The sequence below is a fragment of the Callorhinchus milii genome, unplaced genomic scaffold (assembly GCF_018977255.1).
Source record: "Callorhinchus milii isolate IMCB2004 unplaced genomic scaffold, IMCB_Cmil_1.0 Scaffold21, whole genome shotgun sequence".
Classification (NCBI taxonomy): Eukaryota; Metazoa; Chordata; class Chondrichthyes; order Chimaeriformes; family Callorhinchidae; genus Callorhinchus; species Callorhinchus milii.
Window position 1 is genome coordinate 4,880,508 of NW_024704762.1, and position 26,756 is coordinate 4,907,263.

General features: G+C 43.3%; 2 protein-coding genes and 1 long non-coding RNA gene across 3 annotated transcripts in view; 1 reads left to right on the forward strand and 2 right to left on the reverse strand.

The window, feature by feature from the left end:
• crsp7 (cofactor required for Sp1 transcriptional activation, subunit 7) overlaps positions 1 to 12,545 on the reverse strand; it is a 46,686-nt gene extending 34,141 nt beyond the window's left edge. Inside the window, exon 1 of the mRNA XM_042342660.1 lies at positions 12,464 to 12,545. Within this exon, the coding sequence (XP_042198594.1) occupies positions 12,464 to 12,526 (63 nt within the window). The 5' untranslated portion in view covers positions 12,527 to 12,545. The remainder of the gene's footprint in view (positions 1 to 12,463) is intronic.
• A 935-nt stretch (positions 12,546 to 13,480) lies between these two features.
• On the forward strand, positions 13,481 to 16,993 carry LOC103183506. Its single transcript, XR_488418.2, has 2 exons — positions 13,481 to 13,538; positions 15,970 to 16,993. It is a non-coding gene; the product is annotated as an uncharacterized LOC103183506 (long non-coding RNA).
• A 1,681-nt stretch (positions 16,994 to 18,674) lies between these two features.
• On the reverse strand, positions 18,675 to 25,858 carry smim7 (small integral membrane protein 7). The gene is made up of 5 exons (XM_007901034.2): positions 25,755 to 25,858; positions 23,356 to 23,397; positions 23,075 to 23,127; positions 21,149 to 21,239; positions 18,675 to 20,674 (listed from the first exon to the last, which is right to left on the reverse strand). The coding sequence occupies exons 1-5, from the start codon at positions 25,778 to 25,780 to the stop codon at positions 20,659 to 20,661; spliced, it is 228 nt and encodes a 75-aa protein (XP_007899225.1). The 5' UTR covers positions 25,781 to 25,858; the 3' UTR covers positions 18,675 to 20,658.
• Between the last annotated feature and the right edge of the window lie 898 nt (positions 25,859 to 26,756).

The following is a 26,756-nucleotide window of genomic DNA, read 5'->3' on the forward strand; positions in this document are numbered from 1 at the left end:
TGCTGGTGCTGTAGAAACGGCCTCTAAAAACATCTTGCAAGCTGATACCAGGGCCTTTGGTAGTAGCAACACCATCAACACAGTAACTGCAAGGCTTCCACTCTGAAGAGTGGCAACGAATTAAGTTACGTAATACAGAGTCAACATCAGCCTACGTCTCGTACTTATACAATAGTGATTTCCCCAAATCACTATTGCATAAGTTATGGACAAAGACAAAGCATGCATCTTGCAAACTTGCAATCCGAAGGAGATTTTGCATACAATCAATGCTCCTTATTTGTTTTATCAAATCCTTCTTACAATCCATTCAGCCTTCCAGCAGGAATGCCTGCAGCTGCAGAATCAAAATGGGGAGGAAAAAGGTTACAGAGACTCAGAGAAAACTCCAGAGATTAAGGGAAAGCAGAAGGAAAATAAATGATAGATATGGTGGTTATCTTTAGCTTTACTATTATCATTACACAGAAGTGAAAACCTTTGTAGAACAAAAAATAGAAATTATAGAACCTGAGGCCTTATTATGCCTAATGCTGATGAAAGTTTGTCATTATCGAGTTTAATTTCAAGAGAATTTAATAGGACCAATACACTTAGGAACTAAAAACACTGAGCACAGCTAACCTCACCATGTGTGTTCTGCTTTGCACCTCATTCTCTCTCTCCTCCATCACCCTGCCCGCCCACCCCCTTCCAAAATATAGTTCTGTTGAGCTTCTCCTGAATGAAGATTTTTTTAATATAAACACAGGGTGACCTAGTTATCAAGTGGCATTTCGGGTTCAAATTATTTGTCCCCAGGCTATAAAACAAAAGCCACAGGTTTATCTGCAGGGGAAAATATTGCTAGTCCTGCTTTCAAGTCAACAGATCACCACAGCTTTGCCTCTAGTATGACCTGGCTGGCTTCCTGTCTGCAGGAAGTCGGCTGGTCAACTGCATCCGCTCTCGATAGTGTTTCTAGTGATCATGACTAACAGCTTCCTGTGTGTGTGCGCAAGATGCCAAAAGCCGGTGGTCTGCCCTGAAGCACACCACATTTTTGGTAACATTGCACACGCAGGTGGCTTGTTCTAGAAAACAACTTGCTCTCTAGTGAGGCGCTTAACAACAGGGGCGCTGCCAAGACTAGTTTCAAAGTTCTAACTCAGATTGAAATAAAAATGATTGCAGAGATGTAGATATTTACATCACAGAAGAAATCCATTTAGCCTCTCGTGCCTTATATGGATTTCCTGCCTTTCTGAAAGAGCCGTTTAGTTCTATTCTCCTTCCTTTTCCCTATACCTTTTTACATTTCTCCTTTCAGATAAATATCCCATTCTTTCTCACCTATTCTACGAGGGCATTCCCAACAGCCTGTTATGTAATACATTCTCTTTTCACCTTAAATCTATGCCTAGAAGTTACTGACTTGCTGACTAGTGACACTTTGCCCAAAAAATATGGTCAATTCACTTTACTGTATAGTCTGTGAAGCAGTTTGATACATCTCAACAACATGATATCAAACACAAGGATTATTAATAGTAGAAATAATTTTCTACATTATCAAAACTACCTAATTTTAAAAACATCCATCATATCTACTCTCAGCCTTCTCCATTTTTGGAAAGAAGGCCAGTTTCTCTTGGCCCATAAGAAAAAATCTGTCAGCCTTGATATTATCCCAGTGAATTTTCTTTGTGCGCTCTCTAAAACCACTTCCTATAGTGGAGTTACCAAAACCTTAACTGCAGCCTAATTAATGATTTATACAGGTTTAGCCTTAACCCTTTTGTATTCTCCATTTACAAAATCTAGAAATCCATTAACTTTTTTTCCCCCAAAAAGGCAGTCTGGTCAATTTGCCTTCCCATCCTTTAAAGATTTCCTGTCAGTAAGCTATTGTGCATTTGTTGGCAAATTTTTAGCAGAAAAGAAGGCCATTCAGTCTATTTATCTGCACTCCTACCGCCTGCAATTATTAAATCTTTGACTATGCTCTCAGTGATCTTTCACCTCTCCACCCCACAGGGTTTGGTACTCAACCAGCAGTGTAAAGTGCTTCAAGACTTTGTACTTACAAAAAAAGGCATTATGTAATTGTAAAAAGTACTGTATTAATATTATCTGCTTTCCACTAAAATCAGAAATGTGTACACCACTTTGCATCCTATTTCCTATCCTCTCTCTCACTCTCAGGACTGCAGAGCGTCGACTGGAGAATTTGATATCATGTTTAGTCTCAAAAGTTCTCACTGCAGACAACCGGGTTGCATAAGCATTTGAAGCATGGTCTCATCTATTTCTGAACTGCAGGACTATGTCCATTTTGCACATTTTTGTTTTAACTTGTAATAAATGAATTTGGTTTCAAAACCCACAACCTTTTGCTTGAAAAACGAAAGAAAATGTTGGACTTGCGAGACGGATCCATCGGACTTCAAATTTTACCCTTGATGTGGGGGGCTGGAGCCAATTCCAGTTCACTGGGCTGTACAGCTGTGTATAATAGACAGCTTGAATCAGTTTCAATGGGATATGAGGAGGGCTCAGTTCACAAGTTAACATAGCAGAAGATGCTTCAAACTTACCAAGCAGAGAAGATATGAAAAGTGGAGGAGAACAGAACAGCAGGAGAACACAACAGGGTATCAATCTTACTGGTTGATAAATTGGAAACCCATGTGCAATCCTTTCTAATTTACCTGCCCTTTTCCTTCATCCCGATAGTTTACTCCCTTTTAAGAGATCTCGCTCCCTTTTGAAAGTGAATATGGATTCAGCCTCAAACCCTTCTCTCAGCAGGACATTCCTTATCCTAACTACTCTGTGCGGATCCATGGAGGAATTTTCAAAAATCAACCTAAAAAAGATTTTAACAGGCTTAACTAAATAAGTGCTCTGAATTACTTTTTCTTGGCTTAACCTAGCAGCATTCTTGCTTTGGACAGAAGCTTGTAGGTTCACTGGATTTTTCAATAAAAAGTAGTGATTTCCAGATAAACATAGCAGCAATGTCCCACAAACAGCCATGAGGTGAATGATCAATTTTATCTGGCCGGGACACGAGGAGAATGCTGCCATGAGTCCTCAATTTGCTGTGTTCAAAACTACAATTCTTCCGGTTACTGAACAGCTTCTAGATACATAAGGGATTTTTGCAAAACTTCACTGTTTTGAAATTGCTTTAAAAATCGAACAGAAAAGTCAGCTGCAATGAATGAAGAATCTAGATTGTGTGCAAGAGACATTCAGCAAAACTATCCCACGATACTGTAAAGTTGCTCAGAACAAATCAACCCGACTGATAGTTGAGTATTCCCACAACAAAACATTTACATGAAAGGTATTTGGTGCTATGGCTGCACTGCAGTTAGTGAACGACCCTTCATAGATTTGTACTAATGGCATCTTATTAGAAGCACGATGAAGCTGAGTAGCAAGCTGAGGCTTGCAAGAACTTGCTTGATTTCTGAAATGCTCATCTGCAAGAAACACATCTATTCCATGTGGGATTCACACCATAATTCATTGCAACACTTTCTTCAGAGACCAGCCTTAACAGTTCAAGGCCGTTAAACTTGCTTACAGAAGCAATGTCAAATGAACAAACTCAAGAGTTCCACAATTATTTTGTAGGCTTTAATTTAAAGCTGCAGAGCCAGTGACATTTTGTGTTCAGAAAATGAAATCTCAACTTTTCCCATTCACTTTCATTTCATGGCTGTTTGTGGGACAACAAATAGTCATTACACTTTACAGTAAATCCTCTGAAGCACTTTGAGACATCCTCCAGTCATGAAAGACACTATACCAAATGCAAGGATTATTATTACTAATGTGTACCAGAGAGCATCTGAGAATGACACATCACATCATCACATTAGCTTCCCATAAACCAACAAACCATGAAGCAAGCACTTCCTGTGCTTTTTCTTCTGCCATTGTGAAAAGAGCTGGAAAATTCAACTTGTACATTGACACCTGTGAAAAATGGCAATTTTCCTACTGTCCCAGAAAACATGCAGAGCAGTTTGTACTCACACATTGTGGGCCAGCTCATTCAAAAGCAAGCAGTTAACCAATCTGATTAGATTTTTTGAGACTAGCACATTTGATAGAGCCCCTGATCACACCGTTGAGAGACGTCTCACAGCGCTTCACAGAATATACTGTAAAGTGGATTGACCGTATATTTTGTGGGCAAAACGTGGCAGCCAATTGTAACACAGGCACCAAAGACATTCATTTATCAACAGATTCTGTACTTTAACAAATGAAATTTCAGTTTATTGTGGGTCATCGTATTTTACTTCAACATTATTTTAGGCAATGAATTCGCCTGGGACACTTTTTTTTATTACAGTCTACTGTACCTTCTTTCCAACATTCTATTCTCAGCCACAGAAACTTGAACAGATTTCAGGATTTTCACCTTGTCGGCTACATGCGACCATTCATGTCTCCTATCTGCAGCACTTTGGGGAAACGGTGTTTCACTTGCTATATCTGACTGATCTTGTTTCCTCTGGGAATCCTAGAGCCCAGTTGTCTTTTACGAATCACTAATTTAACCAGTTGGGTGATGAACATTCTGAACAGTATAAATGCAATGTGCACTGATTTGCAGAGAACGTGGAGTCACAAAAACAATTTGATTAAAACCACAGAAATACACATAAAATTGATAATATTGAACGACGATATGTAAAGGAGCGACAAATCATAATTATTGCATTTTCTTGAATGCAATGTTCAAACGGCCTCATTCATTTAATCAGGAGTTACAACCTTTAGCAAAGACTAAATATGCCTATACAGATTTTCTGTAGAGACATTTCTCCATTTCATTTTATGAGATATTTCTGCGTTATTGATGGATGTTCTGCACTCACCTTTGATCGAACAAACTATTTGTTTCTAGTGATCCATGCTATGTCTTTTAAAGTTATTTTCGTTAAATAGGGAGCTAAAAAGCAGTCTGGAGATGGAAGAATTTGAAAGCTGTTAGTCTGAACAGAAGTGTGCTGATGTCAAAAGCAGGCACAATTGGCAATGCAGCCATAAAACCTTCAACACTAACAATCCAAATAAGATGTCGTTCTTACTGTGGGTAATTAGCTGTTGCATTCTCTTTTACAGAATTTATTAGCTTCGGAATGCAAAGCAATTATTGAGCTTCAAATTATTAAATGGTTACCAGTGACTTTTGTCTAGGCAGCAATTTGGTAGTGCAGTGTGAAAGTAAGTTAGATCTAGTTAGTATATGACTAAGTGAGATGGGATAATTGTCAGCCCCTAGGGGACAAGAACCTAAGGGTAGAAACTGCACTGCTCTCAGATCATAGGGAACAGAGAAATACTTAAGGGAGTCACGGTTAAGACCTTTGAAAAAAAAGTACTAAAAAAAACACACAACGCCATAGGGCAAAGCATATTCAATACAATACGTGGCTTAGCTGTCACAGCTAAATGTGGTTGTTTTTCTGCTTGATACTAATAAATAATGGCAAGAGAGTTCCCCAACAATTGGATATACAAGTCATTAAAAAACACACAAGCTATTAAAAGCTCTTGATGTATCTGTTAATACAAAGCAGCAGAGCTACACTGATGCAAGAACTGCAGCAATTTTACGAATTGAGCGAGCTGGCAGGACCAGGGACCCAACCCCACAAACCTCCTGTTCTGCTATTGAACACTAACTGCCCGTCAAGGTGCAAAATAATATTACGTTGTTTATCAAAGACAACAGCATTACACACACTTGGTTACTGCATGCATCACATTCTCCCTTTTTAAAAAAAATATATTAAATAATCTTTTTAAATGGTGGTAAGAATTATCATTGCATCCGAAATAACACCTGGGGCTGAAACACCTCAAAGCTCTTCACAGTAATGACCATTAAGTGTAGTGACTGTAATTGTTAGCAAATGTGGAAGCCAATCTTTGCATAGCCACATACCACAAACAGCCAGGCGATGAATTATCAATTTAACTGGAAGACTGGGACAAACTCTCTTTTTTTTGAGAGAAGGGTTCTTTAATGTTTACCTGAAGAGCTATACGAGATCTTGGTCCGACATGTCAGCAGAATGATGGCATCTCTGCCAATGCAGCCCTACCCCAACATTGCACTAGAATGTTAGCATAGACCAGACATCCAATGGATGGACCCAAAGCAACTTTTGAATCCACCATGCCTTATACAAATATTTAAAAATCCTGGACAGGTTTTTGATTGACAAACACAATTAACAGAATGCTATTTTAATGTTCAAAATAGATCTGAAGAAGCTGCTTGTCCAGCTTGGATCATATCCAATAAGACCTTGGCTCCCAAGGTTAGCAGGAGGCAAGTGGGAAGAATCCCAGCCACCAGTAACTGGTGTGTAAGATCAGTAACTTGGAGCACTGTTGATCTATCTGGTTCAGGAAACAAATTATTGCGTCCATTGCAGCGGGTTGATTCAATTCTGAGGTCTCTTTCCTCAAAGTAAGAATTTATTCATGCGAATGTCAATATTGCGTTACACAGCAGCTAACACTGACGACCAACTGTTCAAAAGAGATGCCATCAATAAGAAAAATAAATTTGCTCACATTAAGTGTCAACAATCACAGACTGCACCGTATATATAAAAATGTAATTGGAGCTTTGGATCAGTTAATAGCAACCTACTTAATGTGATTCAGCAGTTGTTGGAAAGTACCTCAAAGTTCACATCTTCAGCCTAAATCGTCAAAGCAGCACAGTTACACATTATAATCAGCAGCCAACAAAAAAATTACATATCCTGATGGCTGATTTTTTAAATCCGTTGGTTCCAATGTTCAGTGACCCCAAATCAGCTTAGACTATGTCTAAAAAAAATTGGTCGCTCGACCCACAGCTGTATGCTGGACACTGCTGTGCACAATTGGCTGCTGCATTTTGCCCACAAAATACAGTCAATTTTCAATATATTCTGTGAAGCGCTTCAAGACATCTGAACAATGTGATAAGGCACTATACCAAATGCAAGGATTATTAAATCCAGTAATTGCCTTGCGAGGCAAGCAGGAGGTGTCTTTGCCCTCCGGTTCATGAAACTATTCTGTTCAATAAATGGGACATTTTAAACAGTCAAGTACTTCCTTTTTACAGCAGTTTTCAAACTTTTTATACAGTAGATCATCTTTCCAGTTCTTGCATCAGTGGATCTACACTCATAGGACCAATTCTACTTGTTCTAAATATCTTGCTATCAGTTCATCTACCAAAGTGCAGTTGTTCATTTCAAAGTCACAGCCTCAACATCAGAGGTTTGCCTTGCACATTTTGGCCCTTTCTAGATATCAACTCAAGTCACACCTGCTCTGTATTTTAGTGTCACCACAAGCTCTACTCAACGCTGCCCTGTGGTGCAGATTCCTACCTAGATTTGTGCTGTTGGATGTACACATGAGCCAGATATGAATTATGATGCCTTCAATTAACTAATTTGGTGCCCAAGAGTGACATGCCAAATACCGGGGGCACAGAATATGGTTGGTTACATTTGCAGTATTGGGTTCAGAATATTCCGATATACAGCTTCCCGGTAGTTCAGTGACATATAGACATTCAACAACAACATTTATATAACGCTCTTTACGCTGGGCGGCATCTCAGAGTGAAGGGCTATAGGGATTCAGTGTTTGTCACTGAATAAACATTTTGTACAAGATTTTTTCTATTATAACACCAACTTTCACCTTGAAAATTAATTGTACTATCCACCTGAAATTTTAGAATGCAAAAATTCCCAGGAAAATATTCGAATGAAAATTTAATCTAAAAGGACATTTGTCAGATGTGGGTATTATTTTGGAACACACCAGCCCAGTTGAAGTCTCAGATACAAAACTTCTATTCACCTGTGAATGAGAGCTATGCCACAAAACAAAAATATGTTGAGAACAGGAGTTTTAATTATAAAGCTGATCCTTCCTGGACCAGACCATACTATGCTCCTCTTCATTCCTCCACAAAACAATCCTGACAATTAAGATCCTGCTCCTGCTCACAAGGGTCAATATGATCCAGGCAACAGGTGATCATGCATAACACATACCAAACACTCCTTTCCTGCATGACTTGTGGTGCCTTCATGTCCCACCTTATATCCCTTCAGTAAGTTCACACTGGTTGTGTGACATCAGACCCCGGACATCACAGATAGCCACCATCAGGATACACTGAATCCTCAGCACCCATAGCACGTTAAGACCAATGGAGAGCTGAACAGTATCAATACCAGCTGCAGCATTGCTATAATGGACTTTACGTGCACAGAAACTAAGCCTGCATAACTCTGAAACAGTCAACTGTTTTAACACTAACCTTGCCAACTAACACTTCAGGCTTCCCTCATTATGAATAACAGTGTTTCTGGGTCATGCACTCGGTGCACACACATAGGCAATGCTAATAAATTTGCACTTTATCAGCACCTTTCACATGGGATAACGTCCCCGAAATGTTTCACAGAAAGTAGATTAGAAACTCAAGCAAAATTGTGTGTGGGGGACATGGAATATGAGGAAGATAATAATAATTATATATTAGATACTGAATTAATAGGTTTTAGAAAGAGCCTGAAAGCAGAGGGGGAGAGGAGTGTGAGGTAAAAGGATTTTAGGTAAGTTCCAGAGAACAGAGGCTAAACTTAGCTGCCAATGATGGTGCAGAGGGGAAATTCCGCAGGCTCTTGGGGTGGAGGTACTTCACTCGTCTAATCAGAATCTATATTAATTTTTTATCAGAATCCAAGACCAATAGACTTGAATGCCTCTTCTCAAATATTTGCTTTTTTCTGAGAACAGTCAAAAAAACTGCACAATATTGCAGCACGTCTAATGCACAGAAAACAGATCAGATATTTTCAGAAGAACTGGAGCTTGGAAGACAGGTATCCTCCAGAAGACTGACAGAAAAGCTGAGCAAGCCATTAAACAAAATTGAGTACAATAGACAAATAATGGCATTTCATGTCAATAAACTGACACAGATAACTGTAGGCAATGCCTGTTGTGGTCACCAGCACTTCAGTTGTAGCAATGTAAAGGAATAATCCTTACATTTCATATAGGGCCTTATCACATCACTGAGACGTCCCAAAGCACTTCACAGAATACATTGTAAAGTGGATTGACTGTACTTTGTGAGTGAAATGTGGTAGCCAAATGTAAAAATAAAAGTGCTCTGCCTCATTTACAATGCCAAGTTAAAAATCACATTGTTCTACCCCAACTATCATGGTAACATAAGCACATTTCTAACATATCAGATTTTGAACTCACGAGTGTGACAAGTGTTAACACAAGCCAAACAATGTAGGCAGGGACAGTCCAGTCTAACCACCACAGACCAAAAACCCAATTAAAATATTTTTTTACAGCAAACTCCTATCTACAAAAGCAGTAGCCTACCATTTCAGTTTTGTTCCGAAGAGTGCAATGACATAGAATAGAACAATTTGCAATTATTTCCACTTCTATCCACACACAAAACTTAGTCTTTGCCATATTACATCAATCTGCAATAGCAAAGAGAATTCCATGTCATAAGAGCAACTGTCAAGATTACAATATCATCCAAAACCCAAACAAGAGCATTGGGTTTCCTAACGTACTTTACACAGGAATACTGAACCAATGCAAAACAGTGAAAATATACTAAAGAAATTCCAGCATATTCAAAAATCAAATATAGGAAAGTAATTTTTCTTGCAATAAAGCACATGAGTTATGGAGGTAATTCAGACCAGGGAATAATCATCTGAGATAGCATTCCTTTCACCAAATTACATTTATATATCACCTTTCAAGAAAAAAGGCTTCAAAATTATCGATTAGAAATAAAGAATGTTGCCAATACTGCTGGTGCATCAACAAATCACATTTTTGGGGTGAGTTATATGAAAGAGGGTTACAGGCCAGGGCAACCAGTAGAAATTCCCCAATTTTCTGTGATATAGTGACAGGAGATTGCTTTACATCCACCTAAACCACAAGACAGGAAGAAATAGAATCTTGTTTAATGACTAATTTGAAAAAGGAATAATGATCTGGAATGAATAATTGCATTTAATATAGCTGCTTATCATGTCAAGGGTCGTAAGTGCTTAAAAAAATTACTTTTTGAGTGTAGTGAATGTTAAGTAGGGAAACTTGACAAACCTACACCAGTATTGTCCCACAAACAATGAGAAAAGAAGCAGCCAATTAATATACATATAATCCCACACAAGCTATACAAAGTACACTTCGGACACTCAATATTTTCTTTAAAAACTGGTTTAAAATTTTGTTTGTATCTAGATAAAAACATAGAAGTATACAGCACAGAAGGAGACCTTTCGGCCATCGTCTATGTGACGGCTCTTTGAAAAGAACTGTCCAATTTAATCCCTCTCCCCTGCTCTCTCCCCATAGCTCTGCAAACTTGTCCTCCCCAAATAATGATCTACTTCTCCCTTAAAATAAGTTATCGAATCGGCTTCCACCACGCTTTCCGGCAATGCATTCCAGACCAAACAACTCACTGTGTGAAAAAATTTCTCTTCACCTCCCATATGTTTCTTTTAACACCTATTTTAAATAGGTGTCCTCAGGTTACTGACCCACCAGTGGAAATAGTTTCTTTTTGTTCACCCCATCGAATCCCCTCAAAATTTTGAAAACTTCTATTAATTCTCCTCTTAACCTTCTCTGCTCCAAGGAGAAAAATCTTAGCTTCTCTCGCCTCTCCTGATAACTGAAGTCCCTCATTCCTGGCATCATCCTGTAAATCTCCTTTGCACCCTCTCCAATGCCTTGACATCCTTCCTAAAGATGTGTTGCCCATAACTGAACACGGTACTCTTAGCTGACGCCTAACCAGTGTTTCATAAAGGTTCATCATAACTTCATGAGTACTGAATGTGCACCATTAAATAATAAAAATAGTAGCATATAAGTTGAAGCAAGATTATCGCATTTGCCAAACATCAGGTTAGGATCATAAATTAATTTAGGATTAGCCTGCACAGGTTGGGATGGGCGCTACATTTTCCTTGAAACACAGTAGAGAATACAATTATATCATAAATGTTTAACAAGAGGAAAGTTGCCGAATTCCTCTACTGTCTCTCATATTGTTTAGCACTCTTCTGCGAATAAATGTAGTTCGTGCGAGTTGTGCAATTCAGTGCTTATTGGATTTGTACGTGAATGAAAACATAATCTACCTCTAACTGAGACAGAAAAAAAGCATTGATCGTCCTCAAACGCAACAGATTCCAAACACTGGACGTTATTGCCTTCCTTTTTGGTGCTCCTGCAGCACCTCAAAAATTTCCCATCACTCCAACCAACCACTTCCTGTTTTCCAGTTCGATCTGGAGGACGGTACACGGTTTCCCAGCCCCTGAAAACAATTATTTTAACGCTACAAATGTGAACTCGACTGCTCAAATGTAACAACCGACAAGACAACAAGTCCTCCCCCCCACCTCCCCCTTTGAGTAGCGTGTAATCTGGGCTGCAGTGAAGAAATCTCTCCACCCCCCCCACCACACCACCACCACCCCCCTCCACCCCCCCCCCATCATCATCATCCATCCCCCAACTTCAATAAAAAAAACTTGGCAGCACGTCTGACCCCCAAGACACATTTTTAAGCAAGCATCACGAATCAACTTCGCCCATCATTATAAATGTTTGCAAAGCCATCCCAGTGTTTTAACGAATAAGAGAGGAAATGCAGTGAGGGCAACAGTTGGTCACCATTTTAACACGACTGTGTTTCTCCCCCCCCCCCCCCTCTCTCTCTCTCTCTCTTCTCTTTAAAAAAAATCTTCCCAGCACTTCGGCTCATTTTTGTTTGGCAGAACCCAGGCCACGATCGCCAGGGTGTGTGGTTTTTTTTATTCTTTACCCATCCGATGGTGCGTGTGATGCGGGATCTCTCTTTTTTTTAAAAAAAAACATGTAAAGAGTGATGCAAAAAAAAAAAAGCCCTGCTTTTCTTTTTTTAAAAAAAACCTGGGACCCTGACTGGCATGGGTTACCCCCCAACCCAACACCCCCCCCCCCCCACACCCCCAGCCCACGCTGGGAGCCACCCCCCAGAAACCTGCACCAGGCGAGGGTTCAATTTAACTGAAGCTTTTCTCACATACACACACACACCCCCCCCCCCCCCCCACTCAACTTTCTCAAGAGGTTTCCCTGAGCTCTCGCTCACTCACTCACAGTCGGGCCTTGGTGTTGAAGCCTGCGCAGCTAGGCCGCGCTCACTCTTCTCACACACACACACTCTCTCTCACTCACACACACACTCACTCTCTCTCACACACACACACACTATCTCTCCCTCTCTCTGACTCTCCCTCACGCACACACACACACACACTGGCAGACCCCCGAGCCGCCTGGGGACCGCGTAAGGGCGGGGCGGAACACAGCTTACATTGGCATCCTTGTCTATGGCCTGGAGCAGCTGGTCCTTGATCTGCTGCGGGGTGGGTGTCATTTGGCGGCGGTGTGGCTGCTTGTGGTGGCGGCGGCGGCGGCGGCGATGGAGGAGGAGAAGCGGGGACGGGGTGAGGGGAGAAGGGGAGGGATGGGGGGGGGGAGGGGGGGGGAGAGCCGGCGGGCTGCTGGGCGGCCCGCTAACGAGAGGCGCAGAGTCTGAGGAAGTAGCTGCGATGAGCGGCGGCGGCGGCGGCGTCGTCGTCTGCAGCAACAGGGCCGGTCGGAACCCTCATATTATTCCTCCTCCTCCGCAGCAGCAGCAGCAGCAGCAGCAGCAGCGCCCGCCCGCTCTCTGGTGACTCGCGTAATCTCCGGCCCGTGCTCCGTCGTTTCCTCGCTGGGGTCCGGGGTTCGTTCCCGTCACCGTCTGAAGGGAAGGGGTGGGGGAAACCAAGCGAAGCCGCGCTGTGCTGTGCCGCGCCGCACGGCCCAGCCCTAAGCCCAAGCCCGACCCGACCGAAGCCTTGAACCGAGTCTGACTGACTGACTGCCTGAGCCGCCGCGCGCTGCACCCTGGGAATACAATACCCCGGCTCACGCGCGTCACAAGCTACGCGCAGGCGCGTCATCGCCCGTGCGCGCGAAGCCAGAGAGAGGGGGGAAGAGGAAAAAAAAGCCGCCCGCGCGAGCCTGGCCGCCGCCCGTTTATAATACGCGCACGGACGCACGCACGCACGCACGCACGACGTCGCACGGGACCGGCTCGCGCTCGACGATTCAAGCGCCCGCGCGGGGTTTTTCTTTTCGAAAAAAAACGGTCAACGGTCAGCGAGAGAAGAGAGAAAAAAAAATCCGGGACGCATGCGCAGGATCCTGCCTGTGCGGAGGGAGCGCGGGGCGCGCGTGCGCAGGACCGCGCCGGTCGGGGTGTACGCATGCGCGGCAGTGGTCTTCCCACCCTCCCTCCTCGGGGGGGGAAGAAGGAGCGGTTGCTGGTTGCCATGGGACCCGGGTTCAGAGGAGGGCGGTTGATAAACCGTTCGTGGCGCCGAGGTGCTCTGGAAATAACGGTAAGAGGGTCTCGGGGCAGCTTTAAGAGTGTGATCTGTGCCTGACAAGATGTTATTGTTAACCGCAAGGACTACGATTAGCTCTCCCCCCTCCCCCATACTGACGGCCATTACTGCAGTCGGCTGCAGGACAACAACAACAAGATTGCATTTATAGAGCGCCTTTCACGTCGGGGGGACGTCCCAAGGCGCTGGACAGTTGGGTGGGGACCCGAGCATTGGGGGGAAATGGTGAGGGGGAGGGAAGGGAGGGAGCGAGGAGGGGGTAGAGAGTCGAGAGGGGAGCTGAAGGCTCGGTCAAAGAGAAAGGTCTTGAGACCGGCCTTGAAGGAGGAAAGGGATGAAGCGGCGAAGGCACTGGGGATGGAGTTCCAGAGCCTCGGGGCTGAGAGGCTGAAGGCCCGGCCATCGATGGTAGGGCGGTTGGGGCAGGGGTACGGGCAGGTAGTGGTAGGTCGGAGAGAGCGAGGCCGTGAATGGCCTTGTAGGTGAGGATGAGGATCTTGAATTCGACAGCTTTCTGACAAAAAATAGTATCTTACCCTTTTTCTTAAAAAAAAACAAATAATCTGCCTCGGGGGAGTTAAATACTGGCGTCGGGGAGAGTTGACGTTTTCGCTCGGGGTGTATGTGTACAGTCGATTCACTTGACTCTATTGGCTCCCTATCCTTCAGAGGATCCAGTTCAAGATCCTGGTCCTCACCTACAAAGCCCTCCATGGCCTTGCCCCACCCTACCTCTGTGACCTGCTAACCCCCTACCAACCCGCCCGCTCCCTCCGCTTAGCCGGCTCTGGCCTGCTCCATGTCCCCCGACCCACCCGCCCCACCATTGGCAGGAGAGCCTTCAGCCACTCTGACCCCAACCTCTGGAATTCCATCCCCAATCACTCCGCCTCGCCCCCTCCATCAAGTCCCACCTCAAAACCCTCTTTGACCATGCCATCAGTCACCCCCCTTCCCCTCCCCCCCCCCCCCCCCCAGCTCAGGTCTGAAACGCTGTACTGTCCAGCGCCTTGGGACGTCCTCCCGACATGAAAGGCGCTATACAAATGGAATCTTGTTGTTGTTGATGGTATATCCTGTGAAGCGCTTCAATCCGTCTCAACCGCTCAATAAGGCACTATATCAAATGCAATGATTATTATTATCGTTATTATCTAATTTTCATCGTTTCTCTTGCTGCAAACCTGTTAGAAAAAACATTTGCAAAGGATGCAACCTTTCCAAATCGGGTGGTGGGGGGGCAAAAAGATCTGTTGTTCTGGGTTTGCCCAGGCTTTTCGATAGTGGGTACAACGTTCACTTGCTTCCATCAGTTTCACCAACCTTAGCAATTTTGTCTGCCCATTCAGGTGGGTGTTCAAGGTCCCATAGAAAAAGTAGGTAGTTTTGTATAGGACGAGAATCCCCCCCCCCCATAATATTGGCTGTTAACCAAGCCAAAGCCCTAACTGGATAAACAGTGAGAAACTTGGCAGACAGGATTCATAATGTCAAGTTGTGCCATTTTAGCTGGCTGGTTAAACTCCAACAGTATCCCTGCACACCCTCTAGAGTCTCAGTTGATTTTTGCCAACTTGCCCATAATATTTTCTAGAATTAGATAAGCAGGGCGACTTCCTCTGGGCTGACAGTGGGCCCTCTGTTTTCAGTAACGGAAATTTCTATGTGTAGATTGCCTTTATTATGTAGTTTGAATACTCATAAGTATGGCGATGGTTTTCTGCATGTGTCAAGACAGACAAGTAGAGTCTATAGGTAGAATGATAAACAAATACTATATAACCTTCTCTGGTACTGTAAGATTTTGAGATTGTGGGAGATGACATCAACATGTTTTTCCATGGGGATCCATTGACAAATCAGTTGTAGCCTTGAAATCTGGTAATTGTGGTTAATGAATGAAGGCCATTGGCATTGATTATTCTGCCTGTGGACAAGCCCTCGATTTAACTGCATTCTGGGGTTTCCAAGGACCATTTTGAAAGTTTAGATTTTAATTAAACTGAAGAATATACACGGAGTATTAGGATTCACATGTATCAGGGGAGTCACACTGGCAATGGTTCATCCCTACTCTTATGTATCCTTCCCTAATAGCAGAGTGAAACATTGTTAAATGAACCAGTCTGAGAATAAATTATTCAGCTTTTTGGAATCCTCTTTAGGGGATCAGCATCTGTAAGCACTCAAATTGATGCCACTTATGTACATAGAATCAGAAAATTTGAGAAGTCTAGCTCTATTCCATAAAATACATCCTCATGCAGTCAGCATCTTCAATAATATTGTTTTAAAATATCTGAGACATTAAACTCTCAGATAGTGGCTTCTCTTTATATAAAAGTACGTAATGTTTGTACAGAAGAGCTTCCTCTGGGGGAAACAAATTACAATGGGGAGTAAGGATATTCCTTTTTCCCTTTAGTTCAGGTCTACTACACCCAGACATTGGACTCCCAAAGGATTGTTTACTTGGAACAAAACGAACAAGTTCAGAGTAGGAAACAGCTCATTTTATTTGCAGTAAACTCTTAGATATCCTACATGAAGGTGCATCATAAATGGAAGTTGGTGAGTAGGTGACATCCCAATTTGACTAATGGAAAGCCATATAATAAAGTCCCCTATGTCATTAAAAGAAATGCAAGAAATCACTTTCAAAGGATGTGTAACCTTGTCCGAAGATGAACTGGATTGTAAAGAAAATCTGCTATCAGCATCTCTTTTCAAACTCAAACTTTTGCAAAAAAATGTGATAAAGAAACTTGCTGAACAAATCCCCAGAGGGTTATAAATGTCCATGGAACTGAAGCTCTATAGGTAACTTGTTCTTAACTAAAGAATGATGCATTATGGAAATATATACTATTGCTAAGCTTTGCCAGCATGAAATATATATTTGTAATTACTTCAACTGTAGATTGATGAAATATTATGAAGTGACTTTTGCTGTGTATTTTGCCTATAATGGAAAACATTTGAACGACTGTCCCTTTAAGTAGCACTTTGCTGATGACTACTTATGCAACTTGTTTACTTGCTAGAAATGAAGTGTCTGTCTTTCCTTCATCTAATGTCCTTGCTCTGTCTGGTATAGTTATGTGGGAAACAAATGTGCAACAGGTGGCCTGTGTTATGTGAGAAATGAGACAAAGAAGTGGTGTCTGTGTGATAATTAGGTGGCCTTGCAGAATGATCAAATGAGATGGTCATTGTTCGGGGAGGAGTAAAAACAAGAAAATGTTTTTTCGGAGCCAAACAAGATAGTCTTGAAGGTCACAATAACTTGTTTAGTCACATGTATAAATATTGAGCACAAACTAGCCTGAAGTTGGAATAGACCCAGGAAAGAAGACCAGAAAAGAAGAAACTCGTGTTCGCCAGATTGTAACCGCATCCCCTTGCAGTAAAATTGATACTGCCATCAAAATATTTGCAACTCACACAAACTCCTCTGTGAGCTTGGTTATCTCAGTCCGAATCCAGTGACGATTTGCATCAACAGTACTTAAGATTCAGGAGTCAATTTTTCTCAGCTTACGTAATAGTTCAAAGGATATTTTGATTAAGTATTTACATGATTATTTGATTAATATCAATTGTTTTATACTTTGAGCATTAAGTATTGTCAATTTGCATCAAATGCTCCATGTTGCAGTGTTTGAAAATGCAAGAGTCAACCACAATCCTTATGTTAAACACTGTGTACTGGTAAGTTCCTCCCCAGGGATAAAAAAATGCACTCTGAGGTCAACACAGAAGCCAATATGAAGAGATTGAGTTATTCAACCCCTGACAGCCCACTCTTTGTTAGGGGCAGAAATTGGGCTCTGGGGATTTATTAAATACATGAAGCTGCACTATGTACAAGTTCTTGAGCTGCAATTGAGACCTCTAGTGGAGAAACTTCAACCATGTATTTCTGTAACACTCTCCTCACTGATTTCTGTTGATTGGGCTCTGCATTAGGTAGCAGGAAAGAGTAGGTGAGAAATCATTTGATAAGGTGCTCTGAATTCATTCCATAGGTGCTTTATATACAGTGATTAGAGGAACCAGTCTCAAATGAGTTGGATGTAACCAGGACCGTGAGTCCTGTAGCTCAGTGGTTAGAGCACTAGCTTTGCAAGCGAGACCTGGGTTCGATTCTTGGCAGGGTGAAACCTTGGGCAAGTTTCCTTATTCTACACGCCTGATAATAATCCCTCAAGAAAAAAAAACAATAACAATTTGGTCACTCAATCCACAACTGTTTGTGGGACACTGCCGAGCGCAATTGGCTGCCGCGTTTCGTCCACAAATATTCAGTCAATTCACTTTACAGTATATTCCTTGAAGCACTTTGAGACGTCTCGAAGACGTGAAAAGCGCTATATCAAATGCAAGGATTATTATTATAAAAACACATCTACCCCATTCCTAACTTTCAAAGATGTTCTTTACTTCTTAAGACCATTCCCTACATCATCCTACTGATACAGCTTCTCAGAGTTATTTTAGTACATATAGTGCTGGATATTCATGTCTATATCTCAACAGACTACATCATAACTGCTCAATTCACATACAATAACTAAATCCCATTTATTTGCCCTGGACTGCAGTGACCAAACAACACTGACAGTCAGACTCCTGCGAAAATCCTGGTGAGACAAGAGTTCTTTTCTGGGATTTACAGTAACTTTACAGTCAAGATTTCTTTCTACAGCCAGGGAGATTGGACAGAAAAGAGCTCAAGACTACAGAACCAAGTACCACAGTAACAATGGAGAAATAAAAACAGGATCACAAATTAAACCAATATACTGTGATCAGTGTCATACAGTAGTCTGTAAACTCTGGATTCTGCTAGTCAGAATCCAGAGTGTGTAAACTATTGTTTTGCAACAGCACCATTTAATTTTTCTTTCTTCCTCCCCCATGTGTATTCTGTGAATGTGCATTCTGTGAACATACAGTTTAAAAGCTGATGAGTAAGTTTGGACATGTAATATTTTAATAATTCATCAACGTAAGCAAGATATTACTGTTATTAATTGAACCCAAACAGAGGGAGAGAGAAAACAAATCCCACACATTTTAAATAAAAATAAATGTTAATTCACTGGATAAGATACAAAACATTGAGTATTCAAGATCTGGTAAAGATTTAATCTACAAAAAATGTTTTTGCAAGAACTACAATTTATGGGATCAGACACGAGAGGGAATCAAGACAATAACCTGCATTAACAAAAGGATTAGCTCAGGCAGGAGACTTAAACATTAATATAAACAGTAGCCATATAAACCAGGCTTATGCCAAGTAATATATTCAGCAGCTTACTGTAAATTAATCAAGGCAGATTTTAAATCAAATTGACATCTTTGTACGTTGAACAGCTTTGCAATTAGTGTTAACTGAAAAGGTAATTACCAATTCCATGTTTGAGTTTCATCGCATTAGCTTCTGTGGAATAAATGATGACATGTTTGTGCATCCTGCTTTTGTTACTATTGAAAGTGCAAGTCATATTTACAATATATAGCTTTCTGCTTTCTCACTGTATCATTTCATTTATTTCTGTAAATTGCACCATTTCTGGGCTGCAAAGGTGGGAGGCAGGCCGAGGAGGGATTGCCCAACAATGATATATTGCTTTACCTACCATGAGATTGCTGAAAGTTAGGACTCCGTGCACTCACAAACCCCAGAGTGACTTTACACCAACAGTGCACTGCTATCCATCAGATCTCAACAAACACATTGTATATTCCCTGGTTGTAGAACTAAAATGTGCTATCAAGCCAGATGAGATGCAGTTACAACGTGAAGCCTAAAGTGACAAGTCATTTATTTAACTTGGGTCAAATTCAATGCTTTGAGAAAAAAAAAGGAAAGTTTTCACCACTTAAGAAAATCCAACCAGCTGTCATTGTTGTTAATTTTTGGTCAAAAACCCTAAATGGGCTTGTCCACACACAATTAAGGAATATAAAATAACACAGGCCATGGGAAATTTCTGTTGTTACAGACGTTATAATCCATTGAGACACACATTTAAAAACTCAGTGGTATTAAAGTACTAGTTAGATTGCAAAGGAAACATGTATTGTCTGCTTGTAGCACGTTGTATTTAGTAAAGGATTAGCCCTATGGTTACTCTCCCACTTTGGGCATTTTAACTCTGGCATCAACATTAACCACTACAGCTGTCAGGTAGGATCTACTTAACGTGCGATACCAATTATCGGGCAATGGGCTTCATTCATTCTCAGATTAATTGATCACTGAGAGATTACAGCCCATTGATGTAAACTAGGCTAATTTTCCAATGAGTGAACATTTTGCACTCAAAATGTAAACTGTTTTCACTGAGGTCTTCCAGTTTCATATAAAATAACTATAATGTTATTAAATAATCTCACATTGCCATCTCCCCTCCCAAATTAAATTGAAAGACACTAAAAGAGGAAGTATTAATAATCTATTATGTCTTTAGTAACCCTGGGGACATCATTAAACCACTTCACTTTATATCTAAAATTTGCACAATGTCCTGGACTCCTGAAACTCCCTACTTGCCAAGCACCTATTACTTTTGCATTAGTCAGAAGTTCTATAATTTGCGAGCAGCAAAATATGTACCAAAACTAATTTTTTAGAACAGGTGTTAAGATTTTTTTAAAAAAAGACTAATGGATTATGTTACATTCACAATAAATTTGACCATTTAAAAATTCTCTATTTTTAATATACTTCGATAAAGATTTTCACAGCGTTTAATAAGAACGATTGGAAAGCAGCACACTGAAGGTCTGGGTTAACAAAAGTTTTTAAATAAAAATTATGCAGAGAAATGCTGCTGCCTCACGTTGCCTCCCAACTGTGCAGAATGGGGGGGGTTGCGGGTAAACTTTCTGAAAATTGGATCTATCGTGGAACAAATCTGAAGACTTACACTTGCTATAGAGTAATCACACATCAGGCACATTATATGCAAATATGGGAAGAGTGAGCTCAAGCTTCAAAGCTGAAACTGATGTAGTAATTACATTTGAGAAGGGAAAAAGGCTGTACAATGCAAGTCCATGGGTTTGTCTCATATTGGATCACTTCCATAAAGACAAGATTTCAGGATCCAAATAACCTAGAAGAAAAAAAAATCACTCAATTTGGTCCATAGAACTGGGCCTCAAATGATAATGCTCGAGCGTACTTTAATGATGGTTTTGCTGTGATTAATGTACCAAGGTGCTATTGCAGGGAATAGCTGGATCAGAAAAGGTCCAATTTTAAAACTACAACATTGGCACATAGTTTACAATCTAGGGATGTGGTTTAAGACTACGGGGACACGTTTAAGCGCTCTGGGACACTACTCAGCGTGAGGGGGCCATATATATGCAAGTTGCTGTTGATAGTTCACAGCAATGGTCAGACAGGACTTAAGAATTGGATTATGATAAGCCAAGCGAGCAGGTTAAACAGGGTTACGAGGACTAATTATAGCAGTGTACACCAGGACACATTTATTAGCTACTTTATCTGGGTACACGATCCAGTGAAAATACTTACTGTTATTTAAAATAGTGCAACTTAGACCTTTATCACTCGTACTTACACTATCATACAAAACATCATGAAGACATTCCACAAGGCAATGAAGATCCGGAAATAGCGCAGACTCAGCAGGAATTCCCTGATGTTATCACCTAAATATAAACAAAAGTACACAAGAAAGTGACTCCACCATTTAATACCTCCAAGAGCAGAGTCAAGACCGAACAAATTAAGAAAAACATTTCTCTAAACATTTTTACAATGGAAAGGTATCTCATTTTGAAATAAATGTGCCTTATGGTGCTTTGGTCTAAATCCTCAGTCAGTAATGGAAGCAGCGCTGGAAAACGAGTAGTTGTTACACCAGGTATCTGGATTAACATAGCATTAACATCCCTAATGCACAGTGACATTTCCATTTCCCACACCAGTCATTTGGATAGGAGATAGGAGGGAGAAACTGACCCATTTTAGGGCAACCATACCCCAGTAAAGGATACTGCCACTGTTAAATGTAGATACAGGTATAATCTGAAATCTCTGAAACACTCAACAAGATTGAAGCAGATTAATGTAGGAAATCATATACCACAGGATACACCTGCTGAGAGTTATAAACCGGGATGACAAGTTTGACAGATTAGATAGAGCACAGAACATTCTAGTACCACAGTTACATTTACAGCACCTAAAGAATCCCTCTGTCCCATCAAGGAAAAACTGATCCAACTGTAGGCACAGTAAAGAATCAGTAGAATCCTGCCTCAATAGCAGATCAGCAGATCTTTTGCCTCTACCCTTTAAGGCAAGAAAGGTCAGTTTCAATTTGACATAGCAGTGGGGCCCTCTAAGGTAACTGGGCTGAAAATCAGAAGGTGGGGCCAAGGCCTCCTGGGTTCAGATAATCTACTGCTGCCGCCAGAAGGAGCTTAGTCGACTTATTTTTCTATAGCCAACATTTTTACCTTTTTCCCTACACTGAAGGGGGAGTGGTGGGTTCTTGTGACCAATGCCGCTCTGTGTTTGTGGCAGAACACAAATGGCACAATGATGCCAGAGATGTTGTGCATGCACAAAGACGCTGGAAGTTTATTTCCCAATCGCTACTTCCAAAGTAACAGTAGCAGGGCATCCGAGTTTGGGGTAAGGAGGGGAAAGACACAGTCTTTAGATGGATCTTGATCGAGGGGAGGGAAGGAGCAATGAGTTCTTTGTTGCTCCAAAACTTATTATTTTTACACCAGAACTGCCTCTTCCAGTCCAGTCCTGTACATGCCTATATTCATATAACCAGACAGGTTCAAGTCAGACTCAGTCAAAGCCATTTGGACTCGAGCAAGAACCCCAAATATTATATTGCAATTGCATGCCACATAATGGCCAAGTGAGCCTACAGCAACCACAATTCTGTAGCACAATCCTTGGCCTCAAACAGAAATGGATACATTTGTAAAACATCCTTCATCGTTTGTTTTTTTTATATTACACAAATATTTGTATTTGTTTCACATAAATATTTGTATTTGTTTCATTTAATCATTTTTTTAAAAAAAAATCCGTCTCATCAAACATTTCTGAAGTAAAACAATACATGGGGATGCAGCAGACAGAACCACAGAAACAAACAAATATTTTTTTTATTTCCTTCCAGTATTATTACTGTAATAACAACAGCAAATCTCTAAACTAAATCTAAAGTCACGTTGGCGCGGGGTTGTGGTGACTGTTAACATTCACAATCAGATTGACAATGTGGCAAACAAGAAATGTGAAAGTGTCAATTGGAGTAACAGGGAGTAAAGTAACGAAAGATGCTGCATAAATTGAACACAACTCTCCTGAAGGTTAAAAATAACCAATGTCTTCCAACCACCAACTAACTGGAATCCAATGTTCAGACTAGCAGATGCTCCCAAATAACTGTTTCATGAGAGAAAAGATTTGTACATCACGATTTGTTAGGGAGACAAAAACTGTCTGCTTTTACCTGTCGTTGCATCACGTCCATCCTCGCCAAAATTGTGTGATTCTTTTCTCTTTCTGAAACACAAGTGGAAAAAGCCGTTCAAATGAAAAATCAATGTGGTACAAGACGTTAAAAATCACCCGACCAGTAACAGGTAATACGAGGGATTGTACAAAAGTACAAATGCTCTGCACTGATAAATCCTCCACTTGGAAACTTTTCAATCTCCCAACCATTAAAAACATAACTATGACAAGTTGCAACACACAGCGGCAGACCCAGTCCATGACATCCATACTCACAGTTTGAAGTTCAGCACTGTTCCTGCATTCATCAGCAAAGTACTGCAAGAGATTAAAAGATATAATAATAATCCTCGCATTTGATATAGCGCTTTTCACGTCTTCTCGACATCCCAAAGCACTTCACAGAACACACTGTAAAGTGAATTGACTGTATATTTGTGGGCGAACGCGGCAGTCAATTGCGCACAGCAATGTCCCACAGACAGTCGTGGATTGAAAATGACCAATTTATTATTGTTTTGGAGGAATTATTATTAGGCTCTGTGTGGAGTAAGGAAACTTGCTCAAGGTTTCGCCCTCTGCCTGGAATTGAACTCAGGTCTCTCACTTGCAAAGCGAGTGCTCTAACCACTGAGCTACAGGACTCGTCTTGTAATCAAACAGAGTGACAATTTCCAAGTAATAGTCTCACCCACACCTTTTCTCCCCCCCCCCTCTCTCTCTCTCTCTCTTGCCTGTTTATCCAGTGCAGCAGCTGCTCTCCCCCACCCCAGTCTGCATCGAAACCGGATTCCTCACCTTCCCGACTAAACCGCGAACGAGTTTTGACGAATTCGAGTGATTTTTTTTAAAAAAAGGTGCAATTTAATTCGAAAAAGAAAAGCCCCCCTCCCCACCCTCCCTCAGGGAAACGTTTGCCCCAGTTTGACTCGACAGTTTGACAGAGCTCATAGCCCCTCATCACTGCCTCCTCTGCTGCACGCGGTGTGTGGCGGCGGCCACGTAAGCGGGAAGGGAAGGTTGTGGTCCCTGCGGCAGAGAGACAGGGCCGCGGCGCTGAGGCTGAGGCCAGAGCGCGAGTGGACGGGGAGCATTCACCTCCCGCCCTGCACCCCCTCCCCTCCACCCGGTGAGGCGGCCGACCGGGGTTCCTCATCCTCCGGCTCCGGGAACCCGCCCCACCGGGGACAGTCATCACCGAGACACGGGGCAGCGTCCGCCCATGTACTTACTCAAAGGCACTGTCCTTGAATGGTTTAGGTCGTACCTTTCTCACCGTCTTCACTTCGTCTCAACGAATGGCTTCTCCTCCACCCCCCGTACTGTCTCATGTGGTGTCCCTCAGGGCTCTGTCCTCGGTCCCCTCCTCTTCACCCTCTATATGCTCCCCCTTGGTGACATCATCCGCAAACATGGGGTTAACTTCCACATGTATGCGGATGACACCCAACTCTACCTTTCCTCCTCTACTCTCAACTCCACGACCACCGATGTCCTGACAGCTGCCTGTCCGACATCGAGTCCTGGACGAGAGACAACTTTCTTCAGCTCAACGTGCAAAAAACCGAGGCCCTCCTGATTGGCTCACGTCAGCGCCTCCGCACCTCAGGCGCTGACACCATCAGCATCCAAGGCTGCACTCTCCACCTCTCAAAGCCAGTCAGGAACCTCGGCGTTTTGTTCGACCCTGAGCTGTCCTTTCTCCCTCACATCCGCACCACAACTGGCACCGCCTTCCATCACCTCCGGAATATCGCCAGATTACGGCACTACCTCACCCCTCACGCTGCTGAAACCCTGGTTCACGCCTTTGTCACCTCAAGGCTGGACTATGGGAACTCTCTCCTCGTCGGCCTTCCCGCCACCTCCCTCCACAAGCTGCAGGTCATTCAGAACTCTGCAGCTCGTGTACTGTCCCGCACCAGGCTTCGGGACCACATCACTCCCACCCTCGCTCGCCTCCACTGGCTCCCCATCCCCCAGAGGATTGATTTCAAGATCCTCATCCTCACCTACAAGGCCATTCACGGCCTTGCTCCCTCCTACCTCTCCAACCTACTATCCCCCTACCTACCTGCCCGTACCCTCCGTTCCTCTGGCTCCGGTCTGCTCCACGTCCCCCGCCCCAACCGCCCTACTATCGGTGGTCGGGCCTTCAGCCTCTCAGCCCCGAGGCTCTGGAACTCCATCCCCCAGTGCCTTCGCCTTGCTTCCTCCCTTTCCTCCTTCAAGGCCGGTCTCAAAACCTTTCTCTTTGACCGTGCCTTCAGCTCCCCTCTCGACTCTCTTCCTCCTCCTCGCTCCCTCCCTTCCCTCCCCTCACCCTGACCATTTCCCCCCTGCTCGGGTCATGACCCAACTGTGCAGCGCCTTGGGACGTCCTCCTGACGTGAAAGGCGCTCTATAAATGGAATCTTGTTGTTGTTGTTGTTGTTACTCACAAGCGCCTGACTGACCAATTAAAAACATCCGGGGAGGGCGGGGCGGGGGGGGGGAAGGCCCTGCAGAGAGGGCCCGGGCTCGGGCCTGGCTGCGGCGCGGGGATGAGACGAGGCCTGGCCGGAGTCACCAGGCGTCGAGCCGAATGTGACGGCTCCCGCTGCACCGATCCCCTCCACAACTCCGCCTCCCTCCCGGGACACAGCACCGTAAAGACCGCCACAAAGCGCCATTACCCGAACAGCAGCAAATCGCCCAACATCTTCCTTCCCCGCAGCCACAGCTCCAGCTCCGCCCTCCCCTGCGCAACCAAACCTCAGCAGCCGGCCGGCCGCCCAATCACAGCTCGCCGTCCCGGAGGGGGCGGGGCGGCGGGGGGCGGAGCCTTGCGCAGCAGGTTTGTGCGACCGACAGCGACGTCACACGCAAGCGGGTGCGCGGAGGGTTTTCGGGGACTGCGCGTGCGCCGAGTTCTGGCGGGAACGGACGACTTGAGGTTTCCCCCGTGACGTCATCCGGCCCATTCATACCCGGAGCTCGTGCGACAGGAGTTGTGAAGTCCCAGACATTGACCTGACCCACTGCACACACACACACACACACACGTGAAACAACAAGTTATTCCAACATGCTGGAAGAGAGCTCTCGCCTACTATGTCCATTCCCAAAATCTCACCGTCTTCAAAACTCTTCTAAAAATTGATCTATTTTATCTTATCGCTGCCCCTCCCAAACACATGCTATTCTGCAATGTCTCTCCTAAACAGTTTCAAACGTTGTTGTACCCAGGCGTCCGGTTCGACCCCCCCCCCCCCCCGGATGTCCTTCCTCCCCCACCCACCACCCATCCGGTCCCTGACCAGGACCGCCTTCTTCCACCGCCGCCACATTGCCCGACTCCGAACCGCACCTGACTCCAAATGCAGCCGAAACCCTCGTGCGTGCATTTGTCACCTCCCGCCTGGATTACTCAAACGCACCCCTCGCTGGTCTCCCTAACTCCACTATTCAAAAGATCAGCTCATTCAGCCTCTGCCGCCCTCAGACTGACCCGGACCAAACTCCGTACCCACATCTCACCAGTTCTGGCCATACTCCAGGGGCTCCCCATCACCGAACAGATTGACTTCAAGATCCTCACACGAGTGTTCAAATGCTTTCACTCTATGGCACCTCCCTACCTCCGACCTCCTCACTCCCCAATCCATCATCCGGCGCCTCTCAACTGGAACCAGCCT

Coding starts and splice junctions, on each gene's coding strand:
- smim7 (XM_007901034.2), bottom strand. CDS start 25,780: ATGTTGGGCGATTTGCTGCTGTTCGG. Junction 23,398..25,754: donor GGCGATTTGCTGCTGTTCGG/GTAATGGCGCTT, acceptor AATCTCTTGCAG/TACTTTGCTGATGAATGCAG. Junction 23,128..23,355: donor ACAGTGCTGAACTTCAAACT/GTGAGTATGGAT, acceptor CTTGTGTTTCAG/AAAGAGAAAAGAATCACACA.